This window comes from Schistocerca piceifrons, chromosome 1 (assembly GCF_021461385.2).
Source record: "Schistocerca piceifrons isolate TAMUIC-IGC-003096 chromosome 1, iqSchPice1.1, whole genome shotgun sequence".
Classification (NCBI taxonomy): Eukaryota; Metazoa; Arthropoda; class Insecta; order Orthoptera; family Acrididae; genus Schistocerca; species Schistocerca piceifrons.
The window spans coordinates 112,683,771-112,702,737 of NC_060138.1; the positions used below are offsets into that span (position 1 = coordinate 112,683,771).

At 44.6% G+C, this 18,967-nt stretch overlaps 1 protein-coding gene across 2 annotated transcripts in view; it reads right to left on the reverse strand.

The window, feature by feature from the left end:
* The window catches only part of LOC124789966 (rhotekin-like), a 1,049,079-nt gene that overhangs the window by 99,894 nt on the left and 930,218 nt on the right, over positions 1-18,967 (reverse strand). For both annotated transcript variants that reach the window (XM_047257504.1, XM_047257512.1), the window contains one exon: positions 1,622-1,806. In XM_047257504.1, coding sequence (XP_047113460.1) covers positions 1,622-1,806 — 185 coding nt within the window. The remainder of the gene's footprint in view (positions 1-1,621; positions 1,807-18,967) is intronic.

Genomic DNA, 18,967 nt, shown 5'->3' on the forward strand with positions numbered 1-18,967 from the left:
GTAAGTTGGTAAGCGTGCTACAAACAGCGTGCAGAATGGCCTGTAGGTAGCAGCATAGTGCAGATGGGCACATACCGTCGCAGTATCAGTATAAAGATGGCCGCCCCACTAGCGACTTGCACCAGGGAAGAACAGCGTTCTGTTATTCGGTTTTTGCGTAGTGTAGATGTGAAACCTATTGAAATTCATCGACGAATGAAGGTTCAGTGCGGTGATGCATATTTGTCACAGCAGCAAGTCTACGAATGGAGTACGAAGTTCGCAAATGGTGTGACTTCAGTGGAAGATGCTCCTCGTCCAGGTCAGGCACAACGAGTTGTGACTCCACAGATCATTGCATCAGTTGAAGCTGTAGAGAAGGAAAACCGCCGAGTGACACTGAATGACATTGCAGCATGTTTACAGATTAGTCATGGGTCAGCACACCACATTGTGCATGATGTGCTCCAGTTTCACAAAGTGTCTGCAAGATGGGTGCCACGGCAGCTGACTCCTGAAATGAGAGAACGACGTGTTGATGCTTGTGAAGAACTTTTTCGGCGCTTTCAACGAGAAGGTGATGGCTTCCTTGCAATAAGCGTTACTGGGGACGAAACCTGGGTTCACTTCCACCAACCGGAAACGAAGAGAGCGAGCAAGGAATGGCGCCATTCCTCGTCACCAAAACCAAAGAAGTTTCAAACAGAACCATCAGCAGGGAAGGTTACGCTGACACTCTTTTGGGACGAAAAAGGCGTCATTTTGGAGCATAACATGCCTAGAGGGAACACTGTCACCAGTGCATCATGCACAGATCTCCTGAAAAATCATCTGCGGCCTGCAGTCAAATCAAAGCGACGTGGATTGCTGTCAGCAGGTGTCCTTTTCCAACATGACAATGCAAGGCCCCACACTGCCCGTACAACAGTTGCAACAATCACAGACCTGCATTTTGAGTGTCTTCTTCATCCACCATGCTCACCAGACCTTGCCTTAAGTGATGTCCATATGTTTGGACCATTCAAAGACGCAATGGGAGGAAAGAAGTTCCGTTCTGATGAAGAGGTACACCACGCGGTGCATGAGTGGTTGCGCGGACTACCAAAAGAATTTTTTTCTAAGGGAATGTTTGCACTTTGCAAGCGCTGGAGGACTTGCATTGAGCGTGGGGGAGATTATGTTGAAAAGTGATACCACTTCTGCACAATAAATAATATTTAAAAAAATATTTAAGGTTTTCATTGGACTCACCCTCGTATTACGACAAAGTACTCCACGCCATGCCCTACGCTGTGTGTTATGGAATATGGATGCAGATTTGCAAGCGAAGCTGACATCTGCTAGGCCTTATTTGATGGGGTGTTTGTCTTTATTTTCTCATTGTGTTGGAGACCCAACATATAGTCCGTATAGATATCATTAGAAATGCAGCGTCACCCGATTTCGACATGGATAGTACAGGCTGCATGTCGTGGCCTCACTGAAGGAGCCACTTGCTTCAGTTGATTCCGCGGTACTACGTAACATCTAAACCTGAACGAAGACCGTGCGAAATGAAAGTACACGGGGGTCATCTCTGTTGGTGCGGCTACATCCGAAGCTTTGTGCGACCAGGTCTTGAATGCTGTCTGCGGACACTCACCCCTGGGGACGCTCCTTCTTGCGCCGCTGCAGCTCCGCCATGTAGGCGGACATGCGCTCGTTGGAGGTGAGGAGGTTCTTGGCGGCCTCCAGGGTCTGCGTCTGGTGCCGACACGCGGCCAGCAGCTTCGTCGTCCCCTCGCGCATCTTTATCTCCAGGTCGATCTTCTGCTCCAGATCGAACTCCTGCAAATCAAGAAAACCAAAGGGCTCAATCAACAGTTCAGCCCCACAGAGGCCAACAAACTCGCGTACAGTATAACCGAAAGTTAATGCGCTTTAATAGCACAAGTAGTATCATCTAAACAATACAATGAGTCTGTTTATGTGGAAAGTTACAAATAGTCAAGGCAGAATTATACCTGCCGGCCGCGGTGGTCTCGCGGTTCTAGGCGCGCAGTCAGGCACCGTGCGACTGCTACGGTCGCAGGTTCGAATCCTGCCTCGGGCATGGATGTGTGTGAAGTCCTTAGGTTAGTTAGGTTTAAGTAGTTCGAAGTTCTAGGGGACTGATGACCACAGCAGTTGAGTCCCATAGTGCTCAGAGCCATTTGAACCATTTTTTAGAATTATACCCTACTTTATTTGGAGCTGGAACAACTTAAAAACATCGCGTTAATTTCCACGGTAAGGTCGAAGGATGATGGTCTAGTAAGATGATCTTCTGAGCAGTCAAAATGTCATGTAGTGCTCGTCCGTATCGTATAAACGACGTATGAATGCATCTGCATTGCAGTATCTATATGTTGTAATTGTCGTCACCACCACCACCAGCACTACAAGAACATGACATGAGATCCACTGCCATCAAAAGGCAGTCGCTAATGTTTTCAATACATTAGTCTCTTCAGAATACAGACCCGCATCGATGCTGCATATTTTCTACTGTCCACCGTCCATTCGATTGTCGCCTGCCTATGCTTAACTCTCAGAATTCAGCAGAGAACTGCCTTGGTCCATCTACAATCCGTTGTCTGGGCCACGTTTACATTTCATTTTCATTACGGTCATAGCGACGTCTGTTTCCTGATAAATTAGTTGGCATGATACGCAGTTATTTGTTACTTGTACTGTGAGAGAAGAGTAAGAGATCGAATAAACTTAACGGAGAGGAACAAAGCTAATTCCCAAGAATCAAGGAGCGTTTACGAAAAACTAACTGAACTTCAGTGTCATGTAATTAAGCTTAGGAAACAACTCTTTGCTAATCCCTCAGAACAGCACATACCAGACGCCTACTTATTTCGATATGACTTCAAATATTATAGTCGACATCAAGGGTATTGAAGCATCATTATACTATGATGTGGAAATGAAGTGGCTTTTCCGCTGTAAGAGATTTTTCGCAGGAAAATCATGTGAATAGAGACTTTTCAACAGTAATTCCCTACTGATACAGATGCCAAGAAAAGGGGGTGAATGAAGCTGACACACTACTGGTTGATGGTTGTTGGGGTTGATTTGGTGGAAGAGACCAAACAGCGAGGTCATCGGTCTCATCGGATTAGGGCAGGATGGGGAGGGAAGTCGGCCGTACCATTTCAGAGGGACCATCCCGGCATTTGCCTGAAGCGATTTACGGAAATCACGGAAAACCTAAATCAGGATGGCCGGACGCGGGATGGAATCGTCGTCCTCCGGAATGCGATTCCTGTATACTAACCACTGCGCCACCTCGCTCGGTTTGAAGGTTGTCTGGTACAGTAGCATGATAGTAAAGTAGAATGAGCAATTTGCTTAAAAGAGGAGGAATGATGGTGCTGGTTTCTTTCAGGGAACACCTCATCCAGTAAGATACTGATTTGATATTAAAATATCGAGCAGTTCGTCAAAGCTTGAAGCAATAAATGATGTAAAGTGACGATTGAAACGTTAGCTGCAAATGCTTTACAATGACTGGGTGCTTGAGGGAGACCATGTCTTCATTTCAAGGAAGAATTTGAAGAATCAAATAACAATATGGGGAAAATGAACCCTTTGGCACCAAAATTATGATATGAAGTGATTATGTAGTCACGGAAAGAAAACGTTCTGCACTGCTCGGAAGAGAATATAACAGTGGAGCAGTATCAGGAAAAGGAATAAACGCAGTATGAGCACAAAAGATGATAATTATGATGGGGGTGGTCACTGATGATAATGACTATGTTCTTTGATCGCAGTTTATCATGTGAGGCTCGCAGACTAAATAGTAAGTTCCAGACGATAAATCCAAAGTTTGATCCCCAAGTGGGGTGAATTCTGTCACATATTGCTTCTTTGTGGGAATCTAACCTCTGTATGGCGTAATTCTGACACGTATTTTCCGTGTTTGTAGCTACTGCTGTCACAGTGTCGTCACGTTACGTGTATTTCTAAAAAAGGTGGTTTTACATCCAGGCAGAATACAGAGTCAATACACCTTTCAGCGGTCTAGTTTTCAAATAGTTATTTTATTTGCGCCAGTTTCGGCGCTATATTGCGCAAACTTCAGGCCCCCTGACCGACGTGAAGGAAGTTTCCCACCTCTGGTCCAGTTAAAATAGAGGCCAGGTTTCACTTGCCGTGATGACCGAAGAGATCGCTGTGTCAAAAATCTACAGATACCAGTCAATAAATGTTGACCCCTATTTTGACCGGAACACAGGTGGGAATCTACCTTCACGTCGGCTGGTGCCGGCGGAGGTTCGAGTCTTCCCTCGGGCATGGGTGTCTGTGTTTGTCCTTAAGATAATTTAGGTTAAGTAGTGTGTAAGCTTAGGGACTGATGACCATTGCAGTTAAGTCCCATAAGATTTCACACACATTTGAACTTTTTTTTTTCCTTCACGTTGGTCAGGGGCCTGAAGATGGCATAGTGTAGCGCCGAGATTCGTTGCTCAAATAAAATGCCAATTTGAAATTTAGACGCCTGAAAAATGTATTCAGAATGAGATTTTCACTCTGCAGCGGAGAGTGTGCTGATATGAAACTTCCTGGCAGATTAAAACTGTGTGCCCGACCGAGACTCGAACTCGGGACCTTTGCCTTTCGCGGGCAAGTGCTCTACCATCTGAGCTACCGAAGCACGACCCACGGTGGCAGAAGTAAGGCTGTGAGGACCGGGCGTGGGTCGTGCTTCGGTAGCTCAGATGGTAGAGCACTTGCCCGCGAAAGGCAAGGGTCCCGAGTTCGAGTCTCGGTGGGGCACACAGTTTTAATTTGCCAGGAAGTTTCAGAAAGATGTATTGATTGAAGAGTCTATACTACACAGACGAGGTCCCGCAACATCTATGTGAAGATAGACATACAGAGGGTTTACATCCGTCGAAATCATGGTCAGAGGTTGAATAAAATCGCCTTTCCTTGCAACTGGTCGGGTGCTTCGGATCCATTTACTGGTCCCTAACCGTTGAGAAGCACAGCCATGTTCAAAATATTGAACATATTGTAGGCACAGCACAACCGCAGTCGCCAATACCGAGCAGCAGCCCTGACCGCACCGGGGCGATCAGCTGTCCAGCGGGGTCGGTGGTACTCGCGCAGGTGCTGGAGGAACCGTGCCAAGGACCGCCGCGGCCCAGATGGCCCGTCCTTGCCTGGGGCGGTGGCGCCCCGTCTCAACAGACCTCGCACTCGCTCTGGCCGGCTGGCCGCCGCACCAACGCTCACCACAGGCTGAGCCGCCGCGGCAAACTGTTATACACTGGCTGGCCTCAACTCGCCCTCGCCTCCCGACGGCCGACTGTTGGCGGCCAGTACACATCTGCTCCAAGGCGTTTTAGACCACGAGAAGCCTCACTCAAATATCCAGAACACACACCTTTCACGACAAAGAAACACACTACTGGCCATCAAAATTGCTACACCAAGATGATAAACGGGTATTCATTGGACAAATATATTATACTAGAACTGACATGTGGTTACATTTTCACGAAATTTGGGTGCACAGATCCTGAGAAATCAGTATCCGGGACAACCAGCTCTGGCCGTAATAACGGCCTTGATACGCTTCGGCAATGAGTCAAACAGAGCGTGGATGGCGTGTACAGGTACAGCTCCCCATGCAGCTTCAACACGATACCACAGTTCATCAAGAGTAGTGACTGGCGTATTGTGACGAGCCAGTCGCTTGGCCACCATTCACCAGACGTTTTCAATTGCTGAGAGTGAGAGATCTGGAGAATGTGCTGGCCAGGGAAGCAGTCGAACATTTTCTGTATCCAGAAATGCCCGTACAGGACTTGCAACACGAGGTCGTGCATTATCCTGCTGAAATGCAGGGTTTCGCAGGGATCGAATGAAGGACAGACCCACGGGTCGTAACACATCTGAAATGTAACGTCCACTGTTCACAGCGCCGTCAATGCGAACGAGAGGTGACCGAGACGTGTAACCAATGGGACCCCGTACCATCACGCCGGGTGATACGCCAGTATGGCGATGACGGATACACGCTTCCAATCTGCGTTCACTGCGATGTTGCCAAACACGGATGCGACCATCATGATGCTAAACAGAACCTAAATTCACCCGAAAAAATGACTTTGCCATTCGTGCACCCGGTTCGTCGTTGTGTACACCATCGCAGGCGGTCCTGTCTGTGATGCAGCGTCAAGGGTAACCGCAGCCATGGTCTCCCAGCTAATAGTCCATGCTGCTGCAAACGTCGTCGAACTGTTCGTGCAGATGGTTGTTGTCTTGCAGACGTTCCCATCTGTTGACTCAGGGATCGAGACGTGGCTGCACGATCCGTTACAGTTATGCGGATAAGATGCCTATCATCTCGATTGCTAGTGATACGAGGCCGTTGGGATCCAGTACGGCGTTCCGTATTACCCTTCTGAACCCACCGATTCCATATTCTGCTAACGATCATAGATCTCGAGCAACGCGAGCAGCAACATACGATAAACCGCAATCGCGATAGGCTACAATGCGACCTTTATCAAAGTCGGAAACGTGATGGTACGCATTTATCCTCCTTACACGAGGCATCACAACAACGTTTCACCAGACAACGCCGGTCAACTGCCGTTAGTGTATGAAAATCGGTTGGAAACTTTCCTCATGTCAGTACGTTGTAGGTGTCGCCACCGGCGCCAACCTTGTGTGAATGCTCTGAAAAGCTAATCATTTACATGTCAGAGCATCTTCATCCTGTCGGTTATATTTCGAGTCTGAAGCACGTCATCTTTGTGGTGTAGCAATTTTAATGGCTAGTAATGTACATACTAAGAAGAAAACCAACGACGTAGTACGGAGGAATTATCCTTGTGGGACGGAAAATCTGTAGATGTAATGTATATGTACAGACAAACAAATTATCACAATTTCAGAAAAAAGTGCATGACTTACTAATGAGAGAGAGCTTGAGCTAGTCAGTAACAAGCTTGTCCATCTCTGGCCCCTCTGCAAGTAGCTATTCAGCATGACATTGATTGGAAGACCTGCTGGACCTCCTTAGGGATATCGTGCCAGATTCTGTCCAAATGGTCTGTTAGATTGTCAGAACGTTTGGAGGCCCCTGCATGTAATACTCCAAATATTTAAAATTGGAGAGAAATCCGATGACACTAAGAGCAAAAGTAGGTTTTGGCAAGCACGAAGACACGCAGTACACACACTCATGATCTGCTGATGGACATTATATTGCTGAAACGTAAGTGCAGGATTGCTTTCCATGTAGAGAAACAAAACTGGGTATAGAATATACGAGCGTAGGATCTTTAATAGTGGCAACTATTTATTTGCAGCTCATACAAAATAGATACGTGCTTCAAATTTTTACTGAGCTTCAAAGTAGTCACCTGCATTGTGTATAACGCGTTGCCAGCGATGTGGGATTCGTAGGATACTCTTAGCTGTGCCGGTTGTACTGACAGTTCGAGCGGCGCGGTCTATTGCCCGACGAATTTGTAGCAGTTCTGAAGCGAATGCCATGAAGCGTTTCCTTCAGTTTAGAAATCGAAAAAATGGCCCTGAGCACTATGGGACTTAACTTCTGAGGTCATCAGTCCCCTAGAACTTAGAACCACTTAAACCTAACCATGCTAAGGACATCACACACATCCATGCCCGAGGCAGGATTCGAACCTGCGACCGTAGCGGTCGCGCGGTTCCAGACTGTAGCGCCTAGAACCGCTCAGCCACTCTGGCCGGCGTTTAGATATCGAACTGAATTTATGAGGGCTTAAGTCAGGGGAATGCAGTAGGTGGTATAGCACATAGGAGCCCCATCAGTCAAACAAATCAGTAACAGCTTGCACTGAACGTGCTTGAGCATAGTCCTGCAAGATGATGGTCAGGTCCTGCAGGAAGTGTCATCACTTCTGTCTGTTAGCTGGTCGTAGGTTGTGTTCCAAAAATGAACAGCATAGACACAGAAGTGATGACACTTCCTGCAGGACCTGACCATCATTTTGCAGGACAATGCTCAAGCACGTACAGTGCAAGCTGTTACTGATTTGTTTGACTGATGGGCCTGCTAAGTGCTATACCACCTACTGCACTCACCTGACTTAATCCCTCGTGAGTTCAATTCGATTTCTAAACTGAAGGACACACTTCACGGCATTCGCTTCAGAGCTGCTACAAATTCGTCGGGCAATAGACCGCGCCGCTCGAACTGTCAACACAACTGGCACTGCTGAGAGTATCCTACGAATTCCACATCGCTGGCAACGGGTTATACACAATGTTGTTGACTACTTTGAAAGTCAGTAAAACTTTGAAACATCTATTTTTTACGAGCTGTAAATAAATAGTTGCCGCTATTAAAGTTCCAACCCTCGTAGAAAACGTACCGCTGTGCTGTAAGGATACTGTGGATGACAACCAAAGGGGTCCTGTTATGAAACTAAATGACACCCCAGACCATCACTCCTGGTTGTTGGTATCCAACTGATGTCCGGGGCGTCTCCAGACCCGTCTCAATTACTGGAATAGAATTATCTTTCGTGATGAAGGTCATCATAAGACCAGTATCAGTTGCAAAGCGATTTAGAAAAGACTGCTGTATGGTGTGGCAGGTGGCAGTTAACGCTAAATAACGAAAAGTGTGAGGTGATCCACATGAGTTCCAAAAGAAATCCGTTGGAATTCGATTACTCGATAAATAATACAATTCTCAAGGTTGTCAATTCAACTAAGTACCTGGGTGTAAAAATTACGAACAACTTCAGTTGGAAAGACCACATAGACAATATTGTGGGGAAGGCGAGCCAAAGGTTGCGTTTCATTGGCAGGACACTTAGAAGATGCAACAAGTCCACTAAAGAGACAGCTTACACTACACTCGTTCGTCCTCTGTTAGAATATTGGTGCGCGGTTTGGGATCCTTACCAGGTAGGATTGACGGAGGACATCGAAAGGGTGCAAAAAAGGGCAGCTCGTTTTGTATTATCACGTAATAGGGGAGAGTGTGGCAGATATGATACGCGAGATGGGATGGAAGTCATTAAAGCAAAGACGTTTTTTGTCGCGGCGAGACCTATGTACGAAATTTCAGTCACCAACTTTCTCTCCCGAATGCGAAAATATTTTGTTGAGCCCAACCTACATAGGTAGGAATGATCATCAAAACAAAATAAGAAAAATCAGAACTCGAACAGAAAGGTTTAGGTGTTCGTTTTTCCCGCGCGCTGTTCGGGAGTGGAATGGTAGGGAGTTAGTATGATTGTGGTTCGATGAACCCTCTGCCAAGCACTTAAATGTGAATTGCAGAGTAATCATGTAAATGTAGATTTAGATTAATCGCTCTTCGAACTGAGCCCTGATGTCCAGTGTAGAGAATCTGGATACAGCCTAGGCACCGGTGGTATACCAACCTAAATGTACCAGAAGAACCCTCCCTCCACCACACCTCATTAGGTGGCTCGCGGAGAATTGATGTAGATATGGATGACGATAGAACTGAAAAACTATAGAGGAGAAGTGACTCGACCTGAAATGATACACATCAGACTATGATAAAATGGAGAAAACTAGGTCTCAACACTAGGAGGGAGAAAGAAAGGAAGATCGGTGTTTAGCACACCGTTGATAACTATATCACTAGAAATGGAGTACCTATCCTTCCCAAACGAAACTTTTTGTAGTTCACCGTATCTGATTTAGGGAACGCATGGAAAACCAAAATAAGGGTGTCTTAGTACTGCGCCGCCTAGCATGGCGATTCAAAAATTGGGAAGATCGTGGCACTCCTTAAGAAGACAACTATGAACGATACGGGAAACTACAGACTTGTTGCAGTAACGGATATTTGTTGTCGAATATGGAAAATAGTTTGTGCTGGCGTAGGATAACTTCAGTGATCAAACAATTCCTCTGTGGATATCAACATGGACGGTGGATGCACGTATGAAACTGTGCTTGCTCTGTTCGATCACGTAATCCCTATTGCTGTAGATACTGGAGTCCGGGTTTATACTGCTTCTGTTCAGTAGTATTAAAATCCTGTTGTTTCTGAAGTATGAGGAAATATGTTTACTTCGGCAAATAATTTTTAATAAACTTTACTACGGCCAACACAAAACAATTCTTTTGTTCATTTTTCATTGTCTTCGTGTTTAGACGAATAAATACAGCGGGAGGTAAATGGGAACAAAGACGATAGATGGTCTACACCATCGATTTGGAAAGCGATACATTAGCCAAAGGCACAAGAGGCCAACAGTGGTTTGGCCACATCCTTCGAGCTGGTAAATCGCTCTCAAAGGGAGTCCTCCATTCTCAACCTGCTGGAAAACGCCAAAGGGAGGTCCAGAGACGCGATGAAAATCGAGTATTAACCATCCTTAAACAAGTGGGGCCGACAGTAGTGAAAGGTGAAGCTGGAGACCGGCAAGATGGACTACCATCTGCAGTATGTATCTCCTCTGTTGTCACTGACCATTCTTCCTTCTTGTGCTTTTTGTAATGTGTTCTTTTTTTTTATATAGAGTGCTTTTTCTCTCCTCCTGTAGGCCTTCAAGGCCAGTTACTGGAGTTACTGATGATGATGATATGATATGATTATGACGATGATGATAAAACAACACAGACACAATACTAACAGCAGACGTTGAAAGCCACTCTTCACGAATTTTCCTCTGAACATTCAGCCTGCCACTTATAAGCTAGGACTTCAGCAAACGACGTCTCACACAATTGCATGGCGAGACCGATTCCGTTCGTGAACCCAAATCCAAGCAGCAAATCACAGGATGACACAAGCCAGAATCCTCACCACTGGGTTACAAAGCTTTTGTCACCATCATCTTGTGATCACTCAGACTGCTTAAATTTTTAAACAGTGTCTTAGCATTAAGGGCTGCGGAGAGGTGATTTACATCACAGTAAAATACACGCCAACGGAAATACGAAGCGGGCTGCACAGAATTTTTTGCTCACTCCAGATCAACGCTCCAGCATGTACTTAGTAAATTCTGTCCAATTATACTGAACGAAATGGGCAAATAAATTTTGCCACGCCCAAATGTGGCGTCAAATTTCACGGTTACGGAAAAGTGGAAAATATGATTTCACACAGTTTTTCAGCTACACGTTTCTTTTACAGCTTATGTAATAAACATTAGCACAAAATGGTAAAGTGTTTGGTTGTGCGAGATGATTATCACTCCGCTCCATGGAATTAGCAATCGAGTTTGGTGCAATAATTCTAAGGTAGCAAATGAATAAATTTCATACTTATAAGACAAGGAGTCTATCCCGCGCGCTTTGTCTATCAGCTTTTTACCCCGTGTACATAATGTGCAGCATTTTGCGAACCACCGCATAAAACGATTAATGGCAGTATCGACAACAGCTTCACATTTTATAAAAAAGCAAAATTAGTTTGCTTGCGGAAACATGCTCTATGAACAGTTTATCGTCACCCAGGGGGGGAGCTGCATTTCAGTTGGGAACTGTTTGGGGCCAGTGTAATGGCGGCAGTTAACACAATACGGATGGAGTGGATCGTTATTCGCTTCGCTGACTATTGTAGCGTGAGCGAATTCCGAAATGGACCGAGTCAGCAGGAACAGAATATTTCGCGCGCGAGTGCGCGACACTCGGACACAAATGAAGCGTCTTTCTGTAATTACCTTCCTCTGGTGCGTTCTTCGAAATTTTACAAAAGTTGATTCGGCCACCAGTAATTATCACGAACAGTTAATCGTTTGAAAAGCGACTCACTCGTTTGGAATCTGTAGTCAAACATAAAATGTCTATTTTGATGTGAACATTCGTGACGGTACAAAATTAGCGGGAAGTTGTATATGGCCCTTACGGCGAAAGACACGTTGCTGTGAGGTAATGAGTTCCAGTACAGCACTCGTGGCTGCCGCATCTCGGTCGCGAAGTGGGGCCGAAGTAGTTTCAGGTCAGTTTTTACAGTCTGACGATAATTTATGGATTTGTAGTTTTAGCTTGACGATGTCCACTATGGACAAACGGTAGTTACTGTTATTCTGAAGAAGGTTGGGTTATCCCGACTGAAACCTAGGTAAATTCTAGGTAAACGGTGCAACTGAGGCTGTTGATTATTAAAATTAATTTTTATACAGTTGCTGACAGGGCCGCGAAATGAAAATATTTAAGTTGTATGTCTGTCCTGCTAATGTTCAATTAAAAACTTGACTTCGATATCAGTTTATGTACAACCTTAATTTGGTTTGCATGCTATTGCAGAAAACACCATTTTTCTGTCTGGTACTTATATCCTGGAACGAAATGTTCGGTATCCTGTTGTATGCAATCAATTTTTGTAATAGTTTATTGCATAAATTGTAATTCTAACTTTTCCTTTCACAGGACAGTTTGAAAATGATTTCGGGTAACCCGAAACTAATCACAAAATTAAAACGAAACTGAATTTTCCGAGCCGGCCGGAGTGGCTGTGCGGTTCTAGGCGCTACAGTCTGGAGCCGAGCGACCGCTACGGTCGCAGGTTCGAATCCTGCCTCAGGCATGGATGTGTGTGATGTCCTTAGGTTAATTAGGTTTAATTAGTTCTAAGCTCTGGGCGACTGATGACCACAGATGTTAAGTCGCATAGTGCTCAGAGCCATTTAAACCATTTTGAATTTTCCGACTTTTGGTGTTTTGCACATCAAACTTACAAACAATAATAGTGTGATGTTATCCAGGGACCCGGACACTGCTAGCAGTAACGAAAACTTGCCCCTACTATCAGGAAAACGCAACCGTGTTGCAAATCAGACTCCAATGTCTACGTGTTGCGTACCAAACAGTGAGAACAACTGTGAACGTTGGCCTAAGAGAAGTCCAGCATGGAACCCTTCAAGAACCCATTGTGGGGGAAGCTGTGCATCTGCGATGAATGTTTCACATAGAAAAAGTGTTTCTATTTATCTGCTCTAATAACTCTACACATTTCTACATGTAGTTTTTTTCTACATCCTGTACAAGGGCTATTACGACGATGTCAGTTTTTCGCTCCGTGATCAGCATTTTCGGGGCGATTTTCAGTTGCGCAAGAACTCGGCCGTGTGGCGTGTATTATGCAGAGTGCCAACCATTAGCCACTTTCCCCTCCCACAATAGTGGCGAGGCAGTAGGTGAAAGGGGACTTGTGCATACAAGATACTCACGGGGATGACTGCGCACGATTCAACACCATATGGCGCTGAGCTAACAACGGAACTCCCGGCTCTTATCTCTCACCGCCACGCGTCCGAGGGCTACGAGAGGAAACCGCTCGTCGCAGAGGGTCGCACGCTCTCAAACTGCGTGGCTCAAGCCGTCCTCTCACGGGACGTGAAAATGCACGTGACTGTGTAGCTGGTGACATCAGAGCCTAAACTAAAGAATCTGGCATGTTGTATTTTCGCCTCGTAGTGGCCAATGAGACGCGACGTCATTTCGAGTCACAAGCAGAACTCAGAAACCAGCATGTTGAATGGCATTAAACATCGTACGAGGGCAGTTCAATAAGTAATGCAACACATTTTTTTTCTGAAACAGGGGTTGTTTTATTCAGCATTGAAATACACCAGATTATTCCCCAATCTTTTAGCTACACAACACTATTTTTCAACGTAATCTCCATTCAATGCTACGGCCTTACGCCACCTTGAAATGAGGGCCTGTATGCCTGCACGGTACCATTCCACTGGTCGATGTCAGAGCCAACGTCGTACTGCATCAATAACTTCTTCATCATCCGCGTAGTGCCTCCCACGGATTGCGTCCTTCATTGGGCCAAACATATGGAAATCCGACGGTGCGAGATCGGGGCTGTAGGGTGCATGAGGAAGAACAGTCCACTGAAGTTTTGTGAGCTCCTCTCGGGTGCGAAGACTTGTGTGAGGTCTTGCGTTGTCATGAAGAAGAAGTTCGTTCAGATTTTTGTGCCTACGAACACGCTGAAGTCGTTTCTTCAATTTCTGAAGAGTAGCACAATACACTTCAGAGTTGATCGTTTGACCATGGGGAAGGACATCGAACAGAATAACCCCTTCAGCGTCCCAGAAGACTGTAACCATGACTTTATCGGCTGAGGGTATGGCTTTAGCCTTTTTCTTGGTAGGGGAGTGGGTGTGGCGCCACTCCATTGATTGCCGTTTTGTTTCAGGTTCGAAGTGATGAACCCATGTTTCATCGCCTGTAACAATCTTTGACAAGAAATTGTCACCCTCAGCCACATGACGAGCAAGCAATTCCGCACAGATGGTTCTCCTTTGCTCTTTATGGTGTTTGGTTAGACGACCAGGGACCCAGCAGGAACAAACCTTTGAATATCCCAGCTGGTGAACAATTGTGACAGCACTACCAACAGAGATGTCAAGTTGAGCACTGAGTTGTTTGATGGTGATCCGTCGATCATCTCGAACGAGTGTGTTCGCACGCTCCGCCATTGCAGGAGTCACAGCTGTGTTCGGCCGGCCCGCACGCGGAGAATAGACAGTCTTGCTTGACCTTGCGGCGATGATGACACACGCTTTGCCCAACAACTCACCGTGCTTTTGTCCACTGCCAGATCACCGTAGACATTCTGCAAGCGCCTATGAATATCTGAGATGGCCTGGTTTTCCGCCAAAAGAAACTCGATCACTGCCCGTTGTTTGCATAGAACATCCGTTACAGACGCCATTTTAACAGCTCCGTACAGCGTTGCCACCTGTCGGAAGTCAATGAAACTATACGAGACGAAGCGGGAATGTTTGAAAATATTGCACAAGAAATTTCCGGTTTTTTCACCCAAAATTGGCCGAGAAAAAAAACGTGTTGCATTACTTATTGAACTGCCCTCGTATATAATGGATCTTCTTTCTCACAGATTATTTGGTACGAATATAAGCTGTTTCAAACTGTCAGCAAATTGATGCATCGTTTCAGCTACGGTTTGTTATAATAAAACGACAGGAAATTTTACGTCAGTAGGTGATAGCTTCCTGTACTTAATGTCTTTAGGGTCATAACTTGAGTGCTACGAAAGTATGTGGTTTATGTGCTACGGCACAGTGATACTGTATCAAAAGCATGTCTTTGTGGTAACATTTTGAGTGTATCAAATAATGATATCTCTACATACAGTCTTTAGACGGTGTAGCGCAGATGATAGTGTTGTGAGCCGCGAAGATACGGGTGTTAGATTCGCGTCCACCTGACTCCAAAATTGTTTTTTTTTACCATTTGTTTTCTACAAGATTCTGGGTCTTTCATAGCCATTTAATAGAAGCATTACCTCAAAAGTCGACGTTATTTATTACAAATAATAATGTTTCCCCAATGGCCAGAAATCCTAACGTGACCGCCCATCTGTCAGAAAGTGAACGAGAGTTACACAGCAGAAGTGTTTTGTATTATGAAACTTCCTGTAATATACAGGGTGTTTCAGAAGTGATGGTCAGTATTCAGGGATATGTCAGGAATGAGCATTCGAAACGAAAAAAAAGTCAACTAAACATGGGCTCTGAAACTCATACCTTAAGATTTATGAGCAATTCCTGATCTTCGATACTGTGAAGCAAGTATCTTCTACTGCGAGCTCTTTGCTTTCCATATTTTGAGAAGTGGTAGTATGGACGAAAACGAGAAAAAGATGTCCCGTAAACATGTCCTCTAAAATGCATGCCTCAAGAGCTATGAGCACTTGTCCATCTTCGCTAATTTGAAACACAAATCTTCTAATGAACAAGCACTCACAACTTTTAAGCTATGCGGTTTAGAACACATGTTTACTCGACCTTTTTTTTCTTGTTTTGATCCATACTACCACTTTCCAAAATATGGAAAGCAAGAAGCTTGCAGTAGAAGAGATTTGTTTCACAGGATCGAAGATCGAGAATTGCTCATTGCTCGTAAGGTATGCCTTTTTAGAGCCCACGATTACTTGACTTTTTTGTTTCGAATGATCATTCCTGTCATATCCCCGAAAATTGACCATCACTTCTGAAAATCTCTCTCTCTCTCACTCACTCACACACACACACACACACACACACACACACACACACACACAAAAGCGTGCGCGCGCGAGTGCGTGTGTGTGTGTGTGTGTGTGTGTGTGTGTGTGTGTGTGTGTGTGTGTGTGTGTGTGTGTCTTGCCGGTAAATATCTTTTCAGCGATTGTAAGCAGCTTCGAAAAAATCTCCTCCTATTAGAATGAAATTACGAAATTAATCTCGGTACCGAAATTATGTGATGAACTTCGTTATTTCGAAGTGTTGGTAGTCAATGCTTCATCGAGAATACGGACATGATGCATACGCAGACTGATATTAGACATGAGACCTTTTAACACTGCAGCGCGTCAGCAATCGTGAATAATTTAATGATTAAGAAGAATCCGCCTCGATTGCAAATAGAAACCGGATGTTGACCTACGTTTCGGCATGGATAACCGCGCCTTCTGTTCTGCATTAATGTTGGACCATGCCTCTTTAGGCAGTTTGTAGTTTTAGTGTGTTCCGAAGAAGGCTTGGTTATCAGCGCCGAAACCTGGGTCAACAACCGGTTTCTATTTGCAATCGAGGTGGATTCTTCTTAATCATTGATATTAGACACTATACCTGAACTACAGAACTACACTCAATTTAAAACCGAAAATGGGATGAAAATGCAACTGAGTTGTCGAGCAACTTCTTCTAGTATGTAACTCAGATTACTGTACAGCATTATGTAATTTTCCCCTGTCAGCGAATCGCTGTTGAAGCCATCGGCGAGTCCGGAATCTTCTTCGGGATTTTCTCCACTCTTCAACAGTCGTTAACAGAGTTAATGCAGCTACTTTACTCGTGCATTTTTGTAAAGAAACGGTATGGCTCGCGAGCCAAACAAAGCCGTTAACAGCCGCTGGAGAGTGCTGAGAGTACAAGTCACGTTAACCCGCTCGCCCCGTGCGTTAACGGCGCTGGCGCTCGTGAGATCGGGTGTTCCGTCCACGTCCACGTCTGCGTCAACGGTAGCTGCCACGTCCCGTGGGAGGACGGCTCTTATGCCTTGACCGTGGGACCCGACAACTAGAAATATTCATACGGCAGGAGATAAACGGGAAGCGTTTGTGATAAGCCACTATCTCGTGCAAAAATATTGCTAACTCATGTACCACTATATGAGCAAGTGGTCGACCAACGCATAACACGACCCCTCCCAAGAGCAAGGTGAGGAATACTGAAGAGGAAGGACAACAATTTGGACTAATTTTTCAACAGCAGAAAAAGGCGGTAATGGCTGCTAGTGGCACAGGGCATAATACCGACCTGTTAAATCACGTAATTATGTGACGGCAGAAGTAATGCGTTACGCACGGTTTCGTTTAACGTCGATCGCCAAGTTCAGACAAGATTTGAAAAAAACTGCGGGAGAATGCACTGTCGCTGCGGCTTTTATCACATCAGGATCAAGAGGTCAAAGTTATTCAACAAGTCAATTTTCATCCTTCAGTTCGTAAATTAAACGGGAAAGGGAATTATAAACAACGGTACAAACCACCTTCGCCGTGCACTTCACAGCGCTGTGAAGCATATATGCAGCAGCAATAGATGCGCAGACGTCATGCTCTGAAGAAACCCAATTATTTATGTTTTGTTTCCATGCTGCAAATATAATGCATCATTAACAGGTGCTTACTTGTTCACTGACTGGTCTGAAATTAAAAGGCTGCTAAAAAGGCAAGAAGAAAAACTATCATTGTAAACTAAAATACTATTTCTAAAACATGCTTAATTCTCATTTGAAGTTATAATGTTTAGGGATGTTGTGTAGTGGGTACTCTCAGAGTAGTAGTTGTTTCACCACGTCATCTCTGTCGACTTATAGATTTGGATGGATTTAAGAAGTCGGTATAACTGTCAACCGAAAAAAAAAAAAAAAAAAAAAAAAAAAAAAAAAAAAAAACAACTTCATTCTACGTACCTCACGAAAATTAAAACTGCCGATCGGCGATAATTATTTTAAAACTGGTATTATAGTCTTAAGCCAGACTCTCTGTCCTTTCGTTTCTTCAACAATACGCAAAGTTTCTGATGAAGATGAACTCTTAAAAGCTGCGACATAGTCGTGAATAAAAACGGAGATCCAGAGAGTACAGTCAACGATAACAAAGAGATTGTCGTCGGACAATCCGAAAACGGTCGTTATGGTACGAAATCTGTAGTTTGACGACATTTTGTTTGTTTTGATTGACTTAAATTAAGAAAAAAATTCTGTATCATTACCTCTGATACGGTTGTATAGTATCATAGAACCTTCAGTATGCATGTATGAGCAAGTATTTTTAAATTGACGTGCATCTGCTTTTGCAGTAATGCAAATTACGAGAAAAAGAGTGATATTAACAGAGGCAAAATTGGGATATGTTCGTGTTTCACTAATTACAATACCAGGAGATGGACTAAATAGTCCAAAACTCATTACTAGCAAAGAAAAATATCTCGCGACGATGGCGCAGCTGTTGTGTGTGTTCCTTACATTTATTGCTAGCATGGCTTTCTGGTCATTCAATAAGTAATGGGCAGAACTACATCTTCTCAGTGGGTACCAACAGGTCCCTGGTTGTAAGCGGTGGAGAAGATTGTTTCATAATGTCGGGACCGTCTTGTTACTGTTGCCAGGTTTGCGTAATGGGTAACGTGCAGGGTTATCTTCTCCGTATCAGCTGTAGTTAAGAAGTACAAGTTCTTTGCCTGTCAGTGAAACACACTTTAAGTCATGGAAATTCTTTTGGCCTAGGCCCATTTCAGTTCAATGCTCTGTGTTCGGAGAATATGTCATCTATATCTATAGTTACGGAAAGTGAGTCATCTACTCACCTAAAACTGGTGAGAAAAGCTGCACCAACGTCTCGGCCAATTAACAAACAAACGCACAAAATCAGTCCGATTCTTATTACAGTAGAGCGAAGCACTGATGAAAAGATAGACCTGTTACTTTCTTA